This window comes from Dromaius novaehollandiae, chromosome 2, assembly GCF_036370855.1.
Source record: "Dromaius novaehollandiae isolate bDroNov1 chromosome 2, bDroNov1.hap1, whole genome shotgun sequence".
Lineage (NCBI taxonomy): Eukaryota > Metazoa > Chordata > Aves > Casuariiformes > Dromaiidae > Dromaius > Dromaius novaehollandiae.
Genome location: NC_088099.1, coordinates 97866633 through 97888399, shown reverse-complemented (window position 1 = coordinate 97888399; position 21767 = coordinate 97866633). Strand labels below are relative to the sequence as shown.

Here is a 21767-nt window from a genome sequence, read left to right as displayed (position 1 = left end):
AAGATTCTCTTGCAGTAAAATGCAAAAGTTTTCAAAGTATTAAAACTTTGCTACATCTACCCAGCTATTAACTTTTAAAGTGATGCTTGAACATTTCTAAACAGTGTTAGTGGGTGCTTTAGTGTTTTTATTTCTTTTTCCCCATGTGAAGGTTGAATAGCAAGTGATTGCCTTTTTGCTTCTGGTAGCTCTATGACATTGTCTTCAATAGAATTGCTTCTACTTGGACTTAATATAAATGAAAGCAAGAGCCCGCTGAAATTTCACATATGCAAGCTTGCAGATACAGATGTCTATTAATGTGTGAAGGTTTTGGATATTAATCTATTTTCACTTCAGTTTTGCTGAGGTGCCACCTGTGAGCATCGCTAGCAGTTGGATGCATTTCTGCAATGAATTCATTTTCATTTGATGCATTTCAATACCATTCCTGTAGTAATAGAGCCAACCATGGAGTTTGCAGGAGTACCTTGTAGACTCGTGCTTTTCTGCTGTGATAATCTAGCTTTTTGTTTGTAGGAAAGCTGGAAGAGATAAACTGTTGACAATACTCTGTAAAGCTGGCTGGCAAAAATCTTCCACATCCTAACTTTTTAAATGTTCTCAGAAACCTGTATGATTCATGATTAACCCTTAACATCTGACTTACAGTTTAAATATGTTGTACACACATGAAAATATTAGACTACCAACACTTCCCTTTTTTGTTTCCCTTCTGCAGGAGGCTCTTACTCCTCAAAAATGTGTTCATCATATCATTGTTCGGGGGCTTGTGCGTATTCGCTGTGTACAGGAAATGGAGAGGATACTTTATTTTATGACAAGGAAAGGGCTAATTAATACAGGGATTTTATCAGTCAGTCCTGACCAGTATCTCCTTCCTAAAGAATATCATAATGTAAGTAGTTGTAATAATCCCTATGTTATTAGTGCTATAAAACTAAATGGCACATATCATATATTTTTGGTTTTGGATTTTTTGCTCATGATCTGTCATTCAAACCATGTCAGAATTGCATCTAAAAGTAGACATGTTACATGTTTTTCACACAGTTCTCATCTGCCTTCAATGGTTATTGAAACATTAGACAATGGACTCTTGCTAGCAAGGTATTTGTTCCCACTACAATCTGTGGAAACCAGTCCCTGTGCTTCCCGTAAGCTCTTCAGCCAGATGGAAACTGCGTGAAAAACATGCAGTACATTTAGGGTCTTCTCATGGCTTAACATTGTAATACACCTGCGCTTCCATAGGTGAGGAAACTCCTATTCCATACTGTTTTGCAAGAACAGTGATTAAAGGGTACATATTTTTGAGTAGCAGTTTATATGACATCTCACAGAAACTTACCATATGAATATGTTCTGTAATGGAAAATGTAGAAATAGTAAGTTGCTTTATATATGGAAAGTGTATTTGTATGTGTGTTTAATTTATAAACTGCTTTTTAATGGTCAACTACATTTGTGATTGAAGTCGTTACAAGGTAAGTGCTATGCTCTAGATTGTATTACTTGTTTGACAACTTCAAATGTTTTAGATAAAATGAGTAGAGACATCTGCTTTTAAAGGGCTTAAACTGTAACTATCCTCAAAGTTACAACTGGCCTTTTCTTGCTGATTACTTTAGAGGACAAGAGAGCCTAAACGTTTGAAACCTGTGGATATTTTAACTTTAGCAAGAAAAATGTGTGAAATGATCTTTTTTTTTTCCTTTAGCTCAAACTTTATTTATTTATTTATTTATTATTAGAAATCTGTCATTATTGTTGGGGCTGGGGCAGCAGGATTAGCAGCAGCCCGACAACTGCACAACTTCGGAATTAAGGTAAGAAACTTTAGAATGCATAATTAAAAAAATCAGACTCCTACTTTGAAAGTGTTCTTCATCAAAATGAAGAAAACGACAGTCCTGTTATAAATATCTCTGTACAGAGCATCCTAATTCATTTGTAAATTCTGGGGTTTTATTGAGTAAATCTACATCTACTGTTAAACCAGTGTTTAGTTGTATTTAAAGTTCAACAAAGCAAGCAATTAATATTTTATGTAGACTTAGGTTGGGGGTAGCAGAGACATGGATATTCACATCCAAATAATGCGACTCTGGACTATGACGGCTATTTTAATAAGAGGAAATTTTCTTTGCTTTGTGCACTTTACTGTATTTATTTGTTGTATAATCTGTTTATTAAAGCAAGTATATCTAAAATTGCTCACATTTCCCTTCTCCTTTCTATTTATCATTGCAAATTTGACCCCACAATGTTTCCATGTTGACATAATTTTACACCTTGGAGTATTATGAAAATCTATGGGACTCCTTATTCATGTAAATGTTTGTGGGGCTGGTGATTAAGGAAATGCTTTTTGGTACATCATGTCCTGTGGCAAGCTCTCCTGAAGTAAAATATGTAAATATCAACTGGCAGAATATTTTTTTATACATGAAATATACTGTAAATTTATTACACACTTTTAAACCATTGCTTTGAAACACCTTTCTCTAAAAATAAAAAGATAATAAAAACAAGTAAGAGTAACAAAAAGGTTCATCCAGCTCAGTATCCTGTGTCTGGCTATGACCAGTAGTGGATGCTGAAGAAGGTATGCAAAAATAGTGGGAATATTCCAAGAATACCCCTTTCTCATATATCCCAGGAATAAACTCCTCCAAAAGGTTCATGGACTTCCTCAGATGGAAGTTGCACCTGGATCATTGTGTTTAATAGCCTGTAGCATGCCTTAACCTCCAGTTTTGAGATTTCATAAATGATATGTCTTTAGCTTTTTAAAAAATTAAGGTTGTTCTTTAAGTTTTTATGTGTATATGTCTCAAAGGGTAACCTCTAAAAGACAATTTAAATGCATAAATGAAAGGGAAGAACTACATTCACAAACCAAAAATAAAATGTTAAGATTGTTAGCATTGCTGGATTACTTGATTTTTTTTCCTTCACTCTGGAGTTGAAGAAGTATGTTTAAAATAATCAAATTTTACAATTTACTAAGCTGTGTTTGTGTCCTAGGTCATTGTCCTGGAAGCTAAAGACAGAATTGGTGGTCGAGTGTGGGATGATAAGACGTTCAAAGGAGTCACTGTTGGAAGAGGAGCACAAATCGTCAACGGCTGTGTCAACAACCCAATGGCACTAATGTGTGAGCAAGTGGGTTCCCTGCAGTGGTCATGCATTATTACTAGTGAAAAAGTTGTTGTTAAAAGCCAGGCTCGGGTGGGTGGATAAGGGTGGGAGTCTTTATTTATGACATGATTAAAACCCAGCTGTAAATAAACTTCATGTTGGTATCATATCTTTGGTAACAGCTGTGGACAGAGAAGGGCTGTAGAATGGTTTCAGGGACACTTTGTAAAGCAACACAGTGCAACTCCAACTTCAGAACCACAAGAAACCATGTTTTTGCCCTTTTCTGGAGATAGTGATGTAACAGGTCCCTGGCAGGCTGATGACACTAGTATAGGCAAATCCTTGGAACTGAAAAGGGCTTTACTGTGGGAGGCTATTGCTATGCTGTCTTAATACATAGTTCTATAGCAGACTTGCCTTTTTTGGCTTCTATTTCTAGTTCAGCTCTACATAAGTTACAATTAAAAAGTACAGCAACTGCCACTGCAAAATGCAATGCACTAGATTTTTGGGTAGGAAGCTGAATTTGTCCAAGTGGAACTTGAGCAAGGAGTTTGCTCAGAGAGGCATGTAGTGTTAACTGTTTAGCACTCTATAGTGTCATGAAGAATAAAAATGTATTTTTTTTTAAAATCATGTTTTAGTTATGAGGTGAGGAGCAATGACTTCTGAATACACATTGGGAGCTCATCCCTATGTGGTCATTGATGTCATCTTTCATTCAAAGTACAACTGTATCTTGAGAAGAGATCTGCAGTGGTGAGCAGCAGCTTAGAGATATGTGAGGATATGAGAAAAACATTGGAGTGTGCTCTAAGTAACAAGGCACTAGGAAGAAGTCAGTGCTACATTTTTGCTATTTTCTCCAGACTGACTCTGTAGAACATTAAAAAGTCTTTATTCTAATTTAATTTTTTGTGTGTTTCATGAGTTGAACAAGCAGAGCAAGATACTAGGTTTAACTCAAAATCATTCCTTTGCTTGCTTGCTTGCTTAAGGAAATTGGCAATAACTGGTAATTTCTGAATTGCAGGGAACTGTTTGGGCATCAGTCAGCAGAAAGTTGTGCAAAATAACTGATATTAATGACAACTAGAAAATAAGAGTGAGGTGTAAATGAAGAACACGTTGGTTCATCACATTTGATTACCAGACCCAACATCTACGTACTAGCCCCTGGCTTGATAGGAAAGTTGGAGGTGAGGTTTCAGGAAATCCCTGATATAGGAAAGGATAGAAAAGTGGAAAAAAAAAAGAATTTGTGGAGAATTGAGAGATAGAAGGGAAAGAGACTTTGGTACTCCAATTTTTAAGAGGATGAAAATCTGAGTTAATTTGACATTAGTTAAAGTCTTGGATATTTTCAAGTGATTTTGCTTAAATCTGAGGGATCCATCTAACTTTAAATAACTTTGAAAAACTTCTAGCTTTTCCATGCTTAAAAAGCAATAAAATGTCTTTCTCTTAAGCTTGGCATTAAAATGCACAAACTGGGGGAGAGATGTGACTTGATCCAGGAAGGTGGAAGGATAACAGATCCCACTATTGATAAACGCATGGACTTTCATTTCAATGCCATCCTGGATGTTGTCTCTGAGTGGAGAAAAGATAAAACCCAACATCATGATGTCCCTCTTGGTGGTAAGTGAGATACATTTTTAACCATGAACACGTGGCTGTGTTCATAATCACTGGAATTAGAGTTTCGTATCTACTTCTTTTTACCTCATATGTTCTTAGAAGTGTATGGTTGTATGTGTGGCCTTAAATCCAACAGTGAAAACCTGGCTCTATTAATGACAAGGGGAGCTTGATCATCATAACACCTGGACCAAAATGTCACATGTAACTTTTAAGGAAGCCTAATTTGAAGGCTTTTATAACAATGTATTACTTTTGATGTAGTATCTTGTTTTCGTGATTTAGCTTTTTTCAGTATAACCAGTGACAACAGCAGTTCAAAAGACTTGCTTCTAAATTGCTGAAGCATGCCATAGCTAGCCATAACTCTCTGTTCTTTTTGACTAATCTAAGAGCTTGATCAAAGCCTTCTGCTGGCAAAAGTGGTCCCATCCATCACGCTTAGAGCATGCCAGTATATTCCACAAGAAAATATAATCTTGCTCAGAAGTGATTACCTCCCAAATCTTTTCAGCATAGGTATAAGAAGACTAATTTAGTAAATCCTTATGTTATTCTGTGAACTTTGGATCTAATTTCTCAGCCCTTTCAGTTTTGTAAAAATTAAACAGGATTTTTTTGGAAGGATTCTCTGTTATCTTGAGAAGGATGTTTTCCTTGAAATATCATCAACTGTATATTGATGGTAGGTAAACAATGATTTTATGTCCTGTCTCAGTGGGCTATCCCAACTATGCTGTTATCTTCTTTTCTTAGAAATCATTTTTACCATTTTTTTTCCCTGAAGGTACATGTTTCCTTTCTGAAGAAAAGGATTTTACTAAGGAAACCTATGTTTAAACAAGAAAGTTGAGTTTTATCACCACAGAAATCTTGTAGTTTTTCTCTGAGAAGAAAAAGATCTTAGTGCTTAGATACTGGTAATAACCTTGAAAATCTTGTGATCCACAGAACAGCATATTGTGATGTGATAGGAATTGTGATGAATCTCACTACATTCTTATTTTAAACATGTTCTTGTACAGAGAAAATACAAGAGATCTATAAAGCCTTTATTCAGGAGTCTGGTATCCAGTTCAGTGAGCTGGAAGAAAAAGTACTACAGTTCCATCTCAGTAATCTGGAGTATGCCTGTGGCACCAATCTCTCTCAGGTGAGTTTTATGACAGCTGTGTTTTGAAATAGTGGAGTTTCATAGAAAATAGGGTTGGAAGTGACCTTGAGAAGTCATATGATCCATCCCACGGCCCCAAGGGAGAATCAGTGATCTGTAAACTGTTACTGTATCCCTGACCTTTTCTTCAAAAACATCCAGTGACAGGGATTCCAACACCTCCTTAGGCAACCTAGTGGGATTTCTTGACGTGTTTCCACTGAGATCCTCTTTTAAGTTAAAAGTTGAGAGTTGCTGGTGCAGTGGAAAAGGGCATTCTGCGGAGATTCTGGGCAGTAGGATTCACAGGAGAACTGATCCTCCTCAGATGTTGTGTGTGACTTCTCTGCTTCTCAGTCCTGTGTTTAAAAACTGAGGTATTTCTCTACCTTGCTAGGTATCTTGAGAATAAATGCATTTAACTTCTGAAGTGTTCCAACAGCATGACGGTGGGCCCCAGTTCACTACTCCTAGGTATTCTGTTGACTATGTGATACTCGGCTTTCCTTGTGACTTCACTTTTAATTTTGATTCCCAGCAGGTTCAAGAAATAACACAGTGCAAACAATATCAAACTTTGATATTTACTCAGTCCTGTTGCTTGGGTTGTTTAGGGACAAATATATTGTAGTAGTGGAATGACTGATATGTGCAGATGCACAAATGTGATCTGAACTGAGAAGCATATAAGAACATAACAAAAATCTGCAAGATAGTGCTATACCAGCTCAGTCAATGTGAAATATTTTGATCTGTCAAGCTTTCACACCTCATGAATACCCAAGGGATAATAAGAAAGATGTTAAAATTTATCTTACTTTACCTTCAAATTAAAAATTAAAAATATAACATATATAAAATATAACATATATATATAAAAATATAACATCTGCAGTGATAGGGATTAGGATTTGAATAGCAGTCTGAGATCTTCCAATTTTTGACTGTCAAGATGTGATTGCTTAGTACAAATACCGCTATTGTACCAACTATGAGTTTTGGTGTGGGCGGGGGGATGGAGGTCAATGAAATGTGTTTTGGAAGAATGTACAAAGTGCCAGAAAAATTCGTTCGATTTTTGTATCTCGTCTTCCCCTTAATGTTGGGAAATAAAATATTTCAGTTTTTATTTGATACCTTAAGACTGTAAAGTCTGATTTCTTTGCTACAGATAGAAAATGGAAATAAATACCTGCAAAATCACCTGATCTTTTTCTCCTACTTCCCTTGTTTTCTGTACCAAGCAGATAATTTACCTGCCAGTGACCAAACTATATCATGACACTTCTTAATCCAGCAATTTACATGGCATATAGTGCCTTAGGTAAATGAGCTGTTTATTTTTGTTGCCGTTGCCATATATTCTGGTGACATAATTTTTTTTCCAGTTGTGAGGGCAAACAGGGTGGCTTCTTTTAAATTGTGGGACTTCTGCAAAGTGCCCATGTTGCCTCAGCAGTAGGGACAGCTTGTTATGTTCTGTCCACAGGTATCTGCACGTTCATGGGACCACAATGAATTTTTTGCTCAGTTTGCTGGAGATCACACTCTTCTAACTGTGGGATATTCTACTGTGATTGATACGTTGGCAGAAGGGCTGGACATCCGGCTGAATTTTCCAGTAAGTCTGGAAAATGTTGATGCAGTGCCTGGCTTGGTTTGCCTTGAAGCATCAAATCATATCCTTTGTATTTTTTTTTTCCCACCTGGCAAATCGGGTCCTTTGAGTATTCCAACTTGTCTTTAGGAAAAGAGAAGACAATTTCAGTATTTTTTGTTTTAAATCTCTGACTGATCAGAAATTAAAGAATTGTCATTGCCATTATCATTGAGTGATACTATTTATATTAAATCTGATACTGAAAACACAGCTGTATTTTTGCATCCTAGGAATACAGTCTAAAGTTGGATTAGTATTTGTATTTGAACACTGTTCAAAAGTGTACACTAATAGAAAATCTACTTCTGTAACTAACTTAAATTTTGAAGGATACCATTATTTTCCTTCTTTTGTGTTGGCAGCTTGTTATTTCTAGTAATGAATACTATACTATTCCTGGAAATCCTGTCTGAGGAGTTTGAGAACCAACATGTTATAATATGATGAGCTGATATGTTAGAATCATGATGATTTTTTTTAATCAGCTTCCATAAAGACTTCTTTTCTTTTTTTCTTTCTTTTAATATTTGCCTGGAAATCTGTATCCTTCAATATCTAGTTTGCAGACTGGTGCTAAATTAGCTATTCCTGTCTGAATTTATATTTTATATACTGATTTTGTTTTATAATCTCTTTGCATTTGTATTTCAATAGGTACACAGTATAGACTATTCTGGTGAAGAAGTACAGGTTACTACTGCAGAAGGAACAGTGTGGACAGCCCAAAAGGTACCCATGATGCTTCAAGTATATGGATTTTTATAGGGGACACAAGAACAATATTGATCGTAGTATGTCCTTTATTTTTCCCCTCTCAGAATACTATTTAGTCCAATTTCTTCCCCCAAAAGGTAAAAAATCATACATTCTAATGACCCATATTTGGATGACCTAGTGACTATTTTTCACTGAGCATATTTGACTTTTGAGTACTTGTTGACTTAGAGGACTCAGCAGCTTCTCCAGGCATCCAGAAAGGCAAGGGGGAGGGCAGCAGCAAATGGATTTTTATCTGGTCTCTGAAGTGACAGCTCCAGTTTTTTGTTACAGTCCCTACTCAGCTTTACCTTGTATGACATGTGAATCTGTGCTGTTAAATTGTTCCCTTTGTGATGCTGGACTTGATGCCTCATATTTCTCAGTCTCCCTTATTTCCTGATTTCCCCACTGCTTTGTGCTGCTTAAGTTTGATAAGCTTGATCAAGATTGGATTGACATCAACAATGTTACTGAACAGATTTTAGAGGTTTGAGGAGAAAAAAAACCGATGACCATCTTCTCTCCCTTCAAAGACATGTTTGTTAATTTGATAGGCATGGACTATAATTTACAGGAGATATTAAAATTAGTAGCATGTTTAGCCACTCTGGAAGCAATTCAACAGACTATAGCTTAGAAACCAGTGACCTGAGACCCTTGTTCTCACATAAATGTAATGTATGTGCTTTCCATTAATGTGCAGTAAAATCAGACACTAATCTTGAGTTGCCTGGTGAGTATTAGGCTGCATCCTACAAGAATAATCCAAGATAGTTAAGAGGATGCTATTAAGCTTAACTGTTGTGTTCAGCTTTTGCTACTGTTGTGATTGTAATTGTTTTTCCTCAGGTATTAGTCACTGTACCACTGGCCCTTCTTCAGAAGAATGCCATTCAATTTAATCCTCCATTGTCAGAAAAAAAAATTAAAGCCATTAATAGTTTGGGAGCAGGAGTCATTGAGAAGGTATGTAATTTAAAATTACCTTTCAGTTTCTGTGCAAAGAAACATTAGCTGTTTTGGCCCTGTTGCTTTTGCTGCATATTTCTTATGATTTACGTATTTGTTTTTACTTGTATTCTCTAGCCAAAATCTTCTGTGATGTGCCTGGTACGTGCATTTTGGGGGGGTGGGGCAGAGAAGTAAGGATTATGGGAGCAGACATCATGCTCAGATGCTACTTTTTTCTGTTATTATTAAAAAGACCAGAAGAGCAAAATGATCTCTTTGATAACATGTTTTTCTTTTGCTTAGAATTCCCAACGTAAATGTCACTTTTAAAGGAAATTGTTTGTGGAATATTACTTCATGACTTGAGCTCTTTGTACCTAGTTTTAAACAAGCCTTTATAATGGTCTCAGATTTTCCCAAATTCTCAGAATATATTTATTCGAGCTCCTTTAGACCTCATAAATTAACTATTTCACAAGAATACTGAAAGTTGTGAATTTGACCAAAGTCAAATGTATTTTCCCAGTCAAATGTATTTTCCCAGTGCAAAAAGATAGTGTTTCCTGAGGAGATCCCTAGTAAGTCATGTACTTGCAACAAAACAGCAAGAGAAGTAATGCCAGAAATAGTACTATACCAATGTGGAAGTTCAAGGGCAAGATTCAGTGATTTTTTTTTTTTTCACCCCACCCCACCCTCATGTGGGGGATTTCTGAGTTCTACATTGAGTTTGTAAAAGTTCTCTGCTGAATTTCCCAAATGTTTTCCACAGCTAATTACTTTTGAGTTTGATTCTGTCTGTGCCTTTTCAATTTGTGAGACTTCAGCAGTTTCATTTCCCTCCCTGTCCCCCTGGTGAATAGGCCCAGATATTCTCTGTTGAGACCCTCTGGTACAACTGGGTGTCTGTAATTGAAGGGAAAAGGGAAGAAGAACTGGAAGAACAGGTAACATACCATGCAGTTGTGAGTTTTGAGGTATGAAAATCTTTGATCCTCTCTCCCCCTTTCTACCCCCAGATTGCCTTGCAATTTCCGTACAGATTTTGGGACAGCAAAATTCAAGGAGCTGATTTTTTTGGTCATGTTCCACCCAATTCCAGCCAGCGTGGGCTCTTCAGTGTTTTCTATGACATGGATCCACAGGTATTACATGCTCTGTATTTTTTGTTGGCTTTTCAGAAATTCAGTTTGAAATCTAGGTGAAATAATTACTGAACAATGAAAGATTTCTTTTTTCTGCTACTGTTAATGAGAAATGGAAGCAGTATTTCAGCAAAAAGCTGATTGATACCTCTTTGTAATAAATGGGAATGTTTTTCCAGGTTTGGACACAAAATAATATGGAAGTAAGTTAATGCTCTTTTTAAGTTTCAAAGCTATTCTGAAAACAAGTCTGTAATACCTCATTACAGATGTACTAATACAGGAAAAAGACTACCAGTCTCTACCAGTCACTTCCCGTTCAAGCCTTTTGTTCCCTTATTTAAACCAGTTAAAATTTTTGTAAGAATGAACGTTCTGGCTTATTAACGGTTAATATTTGATACTCGCTTGCCCTGGCCTGAATGACTATGTGAGATGCAAAGTGGCAGAAGAAAAGACAGAGACTAGGTTTTGAATGAAACTGAGGTCTGTGAAGTCAGTTCCAAATTCATGGATTTTAAAGCTAATTCAAACCAGTGTATTGATAGCATGTTTCTCTTTCCCCTCCTGTGTCTATCAGACACATTAAACATTCAAATCTTACCTTTTCATGCTTTTACAACTACTGCAGCTTATTACTTGACAGCAATTAAAAGGCCTGTTTGTAACTTTATGGCTTACCCCAAAAGAAACCATCCTGTGAAGACTGTGCTCTGTTATTACAGTATCTGTATCTGCTTATGACTTTCCTTAAAGAAGCTTCCTCTTCAATAGTGGTGAGCTCATTCTACATGAAGTTCAGTATGCCCAACTGGTGCTTTCCAAACACACCAGATATAATTCTTAATTTGCTGATAATTAACAAGTTTAACAGAAGTGGATTTGCCTTATAAATAAGAGACGGAGAATTCTTTAAAAGAGATGAGAACCTCTGTGCTATTCTGTAGTCACCACTTCATCTTTGAAACTTCTGAGTGGTAGCAGAGACTTCATCTCTTGGTCCAAAATCTGATGCTAAGAACTTAGCAGTGGCTTAATCCAAAATATATCTAACTAGTTGTTAAATGGCTTCTCTTTATTACCATCTTTTGAAATTGGAGAGGAACTGGAGCTTGAGAGGTCTGTCACAACAAAAAAGACTTAAATGCCAAGTCTTTTGGTATAGCCTTTAAATAGGTAAATATGATTTTTTCAGATAATTCAGCAAGTTGTAAAAGGGCTGACTTTCACATGATATAGATCTGTCTTGAACTAGATACCAGAGGACATTTGTAATTTGAGCATGCAAACTGTAGAAGATGAACTTTCTATTCTAAGGTATCATAACTGATTTCCACCAGAGCACAAGTTACTTCCCAGCTGAAAAATCTTTGGGGCAAATAGTAATCTAAAGTGACTTTTCAAGAAATTCTTAAAAAAGTAATCTTTTTTTTTGGAAGTGATTTGATATGCTAATGTCTTGTTTCTAGGGCAAACAAAGCATTTTAATGTCAGTGGTCACTGGAGATGCTGTGACAACCATTAAGAATTTAGATGATAAACAAGTACTGCAACAGTGTATGACTGTACTTCGAGAGCTCTTTAAGGAGCAGGTAAGAGAAAACTATTCCGTTAAACGAGAAGAATTAACTTGCTAACAGACATAAATGGAGACCTATTGTAAGTTGTATGAGCTTTCTATTATATTGCTTCAAGAGGTATAGGAAAATCCTTCAAATATTAGACTGTTTTTATTTTTGTGCATGTTTGAAGGGATATGCTTCCTTTGAGATACAATAAAAACATCATGTCTGGTTTCTTGTTGTGTGGAAGAATGTGAATTGAGAGCTATCATAGGTCTGAGCTGCAGGAAAAGGGTATTGAATGGAAAAGCAGAAATAGATTTTTCTTTAAAGCACTTTTAGAAAGCGCGATTAATTTAAATCAGAATTTAGGCAGGTAGTACCAATATACTCTTACTTAGCTGTAACTTTTTTTTTTTTTTTAAATCAATCATCTCTGCTTCTAATCCATTATGAAGACTTTAAGCTAGATTAATTTGATTTTTTCCTCCAATGTAAAAAGCAACTAAAAATCCCCCAAAACAAACCCCAAACTCACTCCTGTATTGGGAAGCAGCCTTGCTTGAGCTGCGCTGGGGTGGAGGTATGGGCAAGATGATCTGTCAAGGGCCTTACATCCTTGACTATAAAAGAATATTCGGAAAAAATCCCTTCACTCCCCCTCTCTCAACTCCCTGCCCTCCAGCTCACCATCAGGATAGCAACTAATATGAAAATTAGTTAAATCTGGGTCAAGCAGAGGACTATCACTTAGCAATGTTATTTGCATTCCACTTTATGGACTGGAACATCTTACAGTTAGAATTACTTATAGCACTTAGGTCCCAAGGAATACTTGGTCTTAATGCTCATAGCTGATCTCTCAGGTTTTAATGATAGTTAGGATGTTAAGGGTGATGATCTCCAAAAAACTTTGGAATCTGAAAGTGTGAATTTTCCTGGAAAACATACTTTAGCTCTACAGCTACCAGAATCATGTACAAGGTAAGTCCACATACCTGCTACTTTGATCTCCTGAGAATGTACGGGTAAGCAAACAGATCTTTGATCTCAGTGGTTTCAGTCACGTGTCCACACTGCAGCAGGGTTTTCAAAGACAAGGTAGCTTTCAAAAGTATTCCAGAACTTCTTTCCTGAATGTCCATGTAACTTGCCATATGTAGCTGTTTGGCTAGCTGTTGTTTTGCTTGCTTGAGCATTAGTCTCTTAGGTGCTACCTGAATGGAAATACCTGTCGATTTGTTGATGCCACATGTTGTATAAGAGACAATTGCGGTGCTGCTCTGTATGCCACAAGCCCTTCAAGAGTAAGATACACCTGTAGTTGATTAAGCCTTCATACAATTGTTATCTGGGCTCCTTCTGGTAGAATTGGGTGGGATTTATATGCTGAAACATGATAAAGAATAAAAAAATATTACTGTCATGGCTTAGAGTTATAGACATTGACTTTTTCTGTATTTTCCCTAAGGGTAGTTTTCAAACCAGCTGATCTTAGACAAGTAATATTATTTCTCCATCAGAATATAATCATCTGCAAAATGTTGATCCCGTTTTGAGACTTAACAAGCTAGAATTTACAAGGCATCATGACACAAACGTGTATACACACAATCATGTTTAATAATATTGATCTTAGTATTTTCTTTGGGAAACTGATTCCTCTTATCTATTTGGAAGAGTATGTATGTATTTTGAGAGAGGATTTTTTTTTCCCCCTCACGTGTAGCTCTAGGAATATTACAACATCCAGATTTGTTGCATTCAGAACAGTGTAATTCCTGTTTCAGACATCAGGCAAGTCTAGCAAGCAAAATTATTTTTGGTGGTTAGTGGCATAACAAGTAAAATTGGATTAAATTCCAAAATTAAATTCCAATCTGTATTGTAATAATACTGCATACTCTGAAAAGATTACAAGAAGCTGCTTATAACAGAATACTATGCAAATATAACTTGTTCTTTGTAGTGCATAACTTTTATTTTGATTATGCAGGAGGTTCCTGACCCAGTGAAGTTTTTTGTTACTCGATGGAGCAAAGACCCTTGGCTCCAAATGGCATATAGTTTTGTAAAAACAGGAGGCAGTGGTGAGGCTTATGACATTATAGCTGAAGACATACAAGGCACAATTTTTTTTGCTGGTGAGGTAAGTATCTTAGTTATTATTTATTAAAGTTATTGGGAAATTATGTCTTATGAAAAAATCTTTTTGTAACCAACACTATTAATATAGAGGTAGTACAGAAGTAGTATTACACAAATATGCTAATATCTCTCGATTTTGACATAGACAACTTTAGACGTATTAGTGTTGGGCATGGAAAATCTACCAAATATGTCAGGTCACGTGTGGCTTATGTAACCACTCGGTGTAGAATATGACAAGACCACACAACTCACTCACATTTTTGGTCAAATTAATTTCCTGCTACTTCATTTGTGTATAACACAGCTATAACAAATGCATTCTGCTGATGAGACGTGCATTCTGTATTGAAACAGTACTTACATGCCTCACTAACGTGCAGATAGCAAAACAGTCTACACATTTTGCTAGTTGACTTGCTTGCAAATTTTGAAGTTGCCAAAAATCAAAAATCTTTCCTCTTAAATTCTACAATATTTGCTTAAGTTTCTTTCTAGTAAGGAACTTTCTGTAGCTTTTAACAACATTTAGTTGTTAGTATATGCTTTAGGAAAATATAAATGAACATATAAATTAAAACTATCTGTTCTGTTTCAGAAACAATTCAAAACTTTTTTTTTTTTTTTTTTTTAAAATACAGGCCACAAATAGACACTTTCCTCAGACCGTTACAGGAGCTTACTTGAGTGGGGTTCGAGAAGCAAGCAAAATAGCAGCATTTTAAGTATTGAAATTTTGTGTTTATAGATATATTTTTGATTGTTTTCTGTGGGCAAAACTATCTTCAAGTTTCCTATTTGCTCCTAAGTGGTGCTTAAACAGTATATGGTACCTGAAGATAAAATCTTCATCTTCCTTTTCCTGTTTGTTTTGTTTGTTTTTTCCCTTTTAAGCCTGATGATCCATATTGCTGTGGGTTTTTTGTTTGGTTGTTTCTTCGTTTGTTTTTTTTGTTGTTGTCACCCCCCCCGCACACACACACCTTAAGGTATTACTAGTGAGAGTGATGTTGGAGTCCCTGGCAAACTTACTGTATGCAGCTTAGCTAATGGAACTTTTGTTGGGAGTCCTTTTCTGTATGGCTTAAGTCATACTATTATAGACCTTCATTTCAGAAGGTCAGATTAAAACAATATTAATGTACGGCATTAAAAAAAATGCTGGCAGTTAGTAACAATGATAGGGCTTTTCCACTAACTGTGCTTCTCAGGTTGATTATGTTCATAGGAGTTGAAACTTGTTCCCAAAAGCCTGAATAACCTAGGCAGATTCTAGAATTACTTTAAGAAAAACACAGCTATCATTCTTTCTACTTGCAATCAGTAACCTCTTCTATAATATTTCTTATGCTTATTCTCCACAAGTTGGGCTTTGGAATATCAAGTTTGTTCCTTTAAATCAGACTGCTGGAACAGTTTACAGTGCAATCATAGAAGGGTTATTGGAGCTAATTAAAGTTTGAAAGGAAAAATTGAACTTTTACATTACTGTAAAAACTTCACTGAAATATTCTCTGCTATTTATTCAGAGATTTCCTTGTTACAATAATAGGGTAAGTTTAGACTTGCGTAAGTGCTTCTGATCATGTAGAACAGCTTAAAAATATTGTTTCTATGACTTTATTTGAAACTGAACTTTCAAATTAGTTTGGGCTGAGTAGATGAACTATCTACTGATACAATTATGAGGGCACAGTGGGGGATGAAGAACTCTAAGTTCTTAATGGCTCATTCAGCTTTCATATTTAAAAAATAAGTAAAGATGAATGAGGAAAAATATTAACACTTTTATGAAGGGCTGAAACAAGGTAGTTTGCACTTTGAAGTTTTTTTTTTAAAGTATTATTAAAAATGACTTGAGGGAGTAATTCAGTAAGGGCTAAGCATCTCTCTAATAACTTTTCCATGGGACAGGGGAAGTACCTATCTTTCAATAGAAATAAGACAGGCACAACCAGAATATTGGTTGTAATACTGTTCCGTTAAAAAAGGTTATTAATGGAAAAAAATTAAAACCAACTTTTACTTCTGTTCCCCCACACTTTCTCTGTAACTTTACGGCATAGCCCTCATGTTTCCTGGAAGGATAGTAAGCACTTAGTCTTTCTCCCCCTCATTCTTGTGCATCAGCTCTTTCCTTTTTTAAATCTGTTCATGTAACAACGACACACCAAGCTTCTTTGAATTACAGTGCTTATTTCTATGAAGCTGTATCTTTGGGGGGAAAAAAAAAAACAAGCAACGTTAAGAAATCCTACTGAATAAAAGCATTTCTTCCAGTTTTAAAATACCTAATAATTTGTTTTTAGATTAGCTATGATATTTGTTAAATATCTTTATTTAATCTCTAATTTACAAGGTGAAGATGTTTATATAACTAGATGTTTTTCAGATATATATTCTGTTCTGCTTCTTAAAGCTGAATAATATGGGTTAATTGGAAAAGTGTAACTGTTCATAATTTTTCTCTACATAAATGTTAATATGTACAGTTTTAAAACATTTTCAGGTGTTAATTTTAAATTATAAGAAGCAAGACAAAATCCTCTGATGATAAAAGATAATCAAACTCCATATTTTGCTTTTGGGAATCATTTGCACTTTGTTAATTTCACATATTACAGGTGAGTTTATAACATAACTAGTAAAGATTACAGGAGCTGCACATTTGAGTTCCCTGTTTCTTTCCAAGTTTACCATAGATGACAAAATTAACAGGAGTGCAGCTTAGGAAGGTGGTAAAAAGCTTATTTTTACAAGCCCAAAACGTTAATTATATTTAATGGCTGCTCCAGCTGACGTTGGTTAGAACTTCAGTCAACTTTATAACACATAGACACATTAAATTTTAAGTACGATCTGTCTGGAAAGTCAAGTTCAGCTTCCATTTCAGCAATCCATTGACGTTTGTATGCACACGCTTTATTTCAGGCATCTGCTTCCATGCTGTTAATTTGTACTTTGGGATTTATATGTCTCCATGACTTATGAGGTAGATAAATGCTATACTCTAAAGAATAGAGATGGACATGAACAAATATTCTGTTATATGTGGCTTTAGCTGCTGCATACTTCTTATAGCACTAAAAAAGGATAATAAATGATAAATTTACCAATGGTCTAGTCTATTAAATATTTGTATATTACTTTGGTGCTAAAAGGCACTTAAACTGTATTGTGCTGCACTTAAGTTTGGGGAGTAAATAAAACGAGTATGTTGCATTTTAATTTACGTTCGTTTAAAATGTATAAGAACATCAGGCTGGTTCTGAGACTTCATTCTTTAATTAATGTTTCCAAATTTTTTAAATACCTATGTCAAATTTTATTTCAAGCATGTATGTGTTTTTACTTTTGTGTATAATTTATTCCCTGAAAATAAAGAACTGGGGAATGTTTTGAGTAATTTGTTTAAATGTTATCAAAAATATTTGAATGCAGAGCATGATCTGTTCCACTTCAACTCTTCTGTGTGACTATGCTACGGCAGCAGAATAAAACTGGAAAGTATTCATAGGATGCTCATGGTAGTAGTATTATTATTACTATTGAAATTTAACTAGTGGCTAAGCCTACACCTTTGTTAAATCTGGTACTGCCCCAAGATATCATGTTAGCAAATACCTGTATTCAGACACTTCCTTAATAGTGCTGTTCTAGAACCATCTCTGAGCTATAGGCACTAACTTTGCTATTACTTGGCCAGTAGCATAATACAAAGTCAGTCTCTTCTGTCTCAAATGTTTCAAAGCATTTGTAAGATCGTATCAGATTGTTCTCCTTACCAGTTGGAAATTTAAGGTAAAATGAGAACTCCCTAGAGGCACTGGCCATAATCTTAAAATAGCTGGATAATCACTAGAGAAACAGGTAATGCTTTTCACTGAATAACTATAGCACATACACTTTTTAAGATCATGGTCCTGAAAGGTTCCTACTAGCTCTGATCACTGTAAGCATACATATACCTGTGCAAGCCTGACTGTATACCCAAAACCTTTAAAATACAGAGTAGTCCTAAAAGTTGTAGTTGCCTAATGACAAGTTCTGATAACCCTGCTGCCTACCTTGTTCTTGCTAAAGAGTGATTACATGTTCATTTTGTGTATACTTGACTACAGGCAACTAAAAAAATCCTTCCCCTTTCCAATATTTGTTTGAAAGCAGCAACACTTACAGCTCCAAAACCATGAAAGCATTCCTACATGGAAGGAAGATTCACTGCTTTCCCCTCCCCCTGGCACACCTCCTTAGCAGTTTAGAAAGTTTTTAGTACTTTAAAAAGTTTGTATTTTAGAGACCTGTTTTGCTTTCCTAATGCTAACTCCCTATAGGAAATGATTTTAATTACATTAGACACTGCTCTTGAAAACCAGTAACAATTAATTCTAACAATGACACAATCTTTAAAATGGAATCAAAAGACTAACCTTAATACTGCTAATTAAAATAACATACAGATTTGTAGACTTCATTGGAAAAAACCCACAGACCTCCAAGACAACAGTGCAAGGGATATTTTTTTCTTGTTAGCTCAGCTGTCTAAAACTTAATTCACAAATGAACATGAAGCAGTAAGTCCAGAAATGACTGCAGTCCATTGAGCAAATCCCCTTGCAAAGGCAAGGCAAGTGTGGGAACATTGCCATCCTAATACCCATAAGAAGAATAGACTTAACAAAGTTTGCTTCTTGAGATAAGGCTTTTTTGATAAGGTAGCTCTTCATAAATTAGTCAAAGATCATTACACTCACTGAAACTGTTTTGGCCTAACATGAGCCTCTAAACTTCACCAGGCAGTACCTGTATGAGATTATTACTCTTACTCCACTATCCTGCAGCCATTAAAAGTTTCAAAGCAATGTATAAATTACACTTTTACTGGTAAGCTGTTCAAACAGTGAATCTATCAGGATTAAATGGGAAAGTTTCCACTCTTTCTCTGGGAATCAAAATTTAATTTAGATTGGAAGGGACCTCTGCAGATAATGTGGCCCAAGTCCAGAAGGTGGTCAACAGAGAACAGGTGGCTCAGGGCCCTGCCAAGCTGAGTTCTGAATGTCGCAAGGTGGGGTGATGCCACAGCTGCCCTGGGCCTCTCTTCCAGTGCAACCACCCTCATGGTGAACCTTTTTCTTGCCTAACACTGAGCTGGAATTTTCCTTGCAGCATCTTGTGTCTGTTGCCTCCCATCCTTATCAATCACTGTGCACCTCCAAAACGAGCCTGGCTCTGTCTGCCCTATGCTCTCCCAGTAGGTAGCTGCAGACAGCAGTGAGAGCTCCTTGTTGCCGTCTCTTCCTGTGGCTGAACAAACCCAGCGCTCTCAGCCTCAGCGCCTGACCATCTTGGTGGCCCCTCCACTGGACTTGCACCCACACGTCAACGTCTGTCTTGCACTGGGGAGCCCAAAGCTGGGCACAGCACTGCCCATGCAGTCTCACCAGTGCTGAACAGGGTGGAAATAATCACTTCCCTCAACCTGCTGGCTACACACTTGCTTAAACAGCCCAGAGCTCTGTTGGCCTTCCTTGTCACAAGGGTACGCTGCTGAGGTGGGTTCAACTTACTGTCCATGAGAATCCCCCCTGCACCCAGGTCCTTTCCTGCAAAGCTGCTTCAAAACCAGTCTGTCCACACCTACACTGCTGCATGGAGTTATTCCAACCCAGATAGAGGATGCTGCATTTGCTTTTGTCGAACTTTACGAGGCTCCAGTAAACCCATCCTGACCTCCATGTCAAGGTCCATCTGGATAGCAATTTTTAAACCTACAACTTCCAGGTATAGGGTCTTAGAAATGTTTTTGAATTCGAAGGCAGGAGAAACATTTCTTTGAACAGGGAAGACAAGAAGCATCTTGAATGCTCACAAGCATGCTAATTTTTTTTTTTTTTTGCAGTAAGAGAAACTGCTCTTACTGAATTTCTCATTACAAGTTTTCAGACAGCATTCCGCTGTCTTCTAGTCTTTCCACTGTTATTCCTAGAAGATGAAAACCAAAATTATTTTTTTTTTAAAAAAAGTCATTTCAGGAATGCTTTCATCTAGCTCATCATAAACTACTTGATTACAGTCAACATTCTTATTTGAAAGCAAGAAAAAAAAATAGACCTACCCAAAGAGTCATGAGTTACCCAGTCTCTAAAATGGCAACAGAGCCAATAAGCCTCATAGGAATCACAATGATGACTGCCAGGAACATTATTTGACCAGATAAGCACTAAGCCCCAAGAGGTTTATTTTTAAGTCCAAGCTTAGTGCCGTGTAGTCCAAACCCAGCCATTCATAGGTCTTGCTTTGTCACGTGCCTTGTAACAGGGTAATGCAGAAAGAGCCTGGATGCTACAAACAGCCTGTTCAGGTCCAAGCGGGCTATTGGACTAAAACTTCTGGAAAAAGTAGAATAGTACTTACAGATGTGTCTTCCAAACTTGCTAAACGAACCAAGACATGCCTGAGCAGTATACCATGAGTTAACGTACAACTCCAATTCTGCTGTTAGCTTGAAGACATCTAACTCCTCTTTACTCCAAATTTCTACTCCTCCCTTTCCCCAACTGGCCCTCCATGTTCTCTCTTCTATGGGGCCCATACACTCTGACCTCAAGAGCTGAGCTCGCTGATAATAAAAATAAAAAATAATAAAAAAAACCCCTTGATTATATAAGCAAGTCATTCAGATTAATTTACATGTCTTTGCAGGTCACCGTCCGAAATACTGAATAACAAAGTCTTAACTGAACAGAAGAACAAACACATTGAACCATAGGAATTATTCTGTAAAAGTTTTTAAGCAATCAAGATATTAGAATGATTTCTCTAGAATATTACTGTCAGAATGTAATCTTAAGCTTTTTTAAGGTATGCAACTTAAGACTTCATTCAGTTGCCTTTTATACAGTTAGACAGTTCCTATTTTTATGAGTATCTCTGTATAGGACTTACAGTACTGATCAGCTTTTTTTTTTTTTTTTTTTTTTTTTTTTTTTTAATCCAATAGCATCAGGATAAACCATTTTATTTACCTTCAAGCATCGTCTTGCAGCCTTTCCCCCAGCTGCACAAAGAACTGGAATGTATCAGCTGCGGCCAGACTAGCATGTGTTAGCAGAGAAACAGCTCACTTCAGATGTTTCTTCTCAGTTGAGGACTATACTTAGTTGTAGTTAAGCAATTTAAAGAAAGTACTGAAGGATGCTAAGTTCATTTACATTCCATCAATGCAATTCTAAAGCTGCAGGTAATACATACAATGAATAGAGGCACACTATCCCATTGTAACAGTTCTCCTTAGAATTTTTACTACAAAAAATGTTTGTGTGTGAAAACCACTAATCTTAAAAGCACTTCTGGACCCACATAATTAAAACTGAATGATATATTTACATAAAAATCACATGGCAGTTACATTATTTGTAGAAGATCCAGCTGAAAATCCAACAAGGCTTGACACAAGCAGCCTGCTGCTTTTAAGGAGGGCTTAGAACCTTTTAAGGTTTTTAAATGCAATTTAGGAAGTGCTTCCCCCCCCCCCCCGAACTATTTTAGTATAAAAAAACCAAAACACAGAAGACATAAAACCATACTTTGGTGCAAGG

At 36.3% G+C, this 21767-nt stretch overlaps 1 protein-coding gene across 4 annotated transcripts in view; it reads left to right on the top strand.

Moving 5' to 3' along the window:
- Positions 1-17685, top strand: part of KDM1B (lysine demethylase 1B) — a 29368-nt gene extending 11683 nt beyond the window's left edge. For all 4 annotated transcript variants that reach the window (XM_064506975.1, XM_026112741.2, XM_026112767.2 and 1 more), the window contains 12 exons: positions 722-898; positions 1755-1829; positions 3031-3168; positions 4617-4788; positions 5814-5941; positions 7431-7562; positions 8256-8330; positions 9210-9326; positions 10331-10456; positions 11926-12048; positions 14015-14167; positions 14808-17685. In XM_064506975.1, the coding sequence (XP_064363045.1) occupies positions 722-898; positions 1755-1829; positions 3031-3168; positions 4617-4788; positions 5814-5941; positions 7431-7562; positions 8256-8330; positions 9210-9326; positions 10331-10456; positions 11926-12048; positions 14015-14167; positions 14808-14891 (1500 nt within the window). In that variant the 3' untranslated portion in view covers positions 14892-17685. The remainder of the gene's footprint in view (positions 1-721; positions 899-1754; positions 1830-3030; positions 3169-4616; positions 4789-5813; positions 5942-7430; positions 7563-8255; positions 8331-9209; positions 9327-10330; positions 10457-11925; positions 12049-14014; positions 14168-14807) is intronic.
- The last annotated feature ends 4082 nt before the right edge of the window (positions 17686-21767 follow it).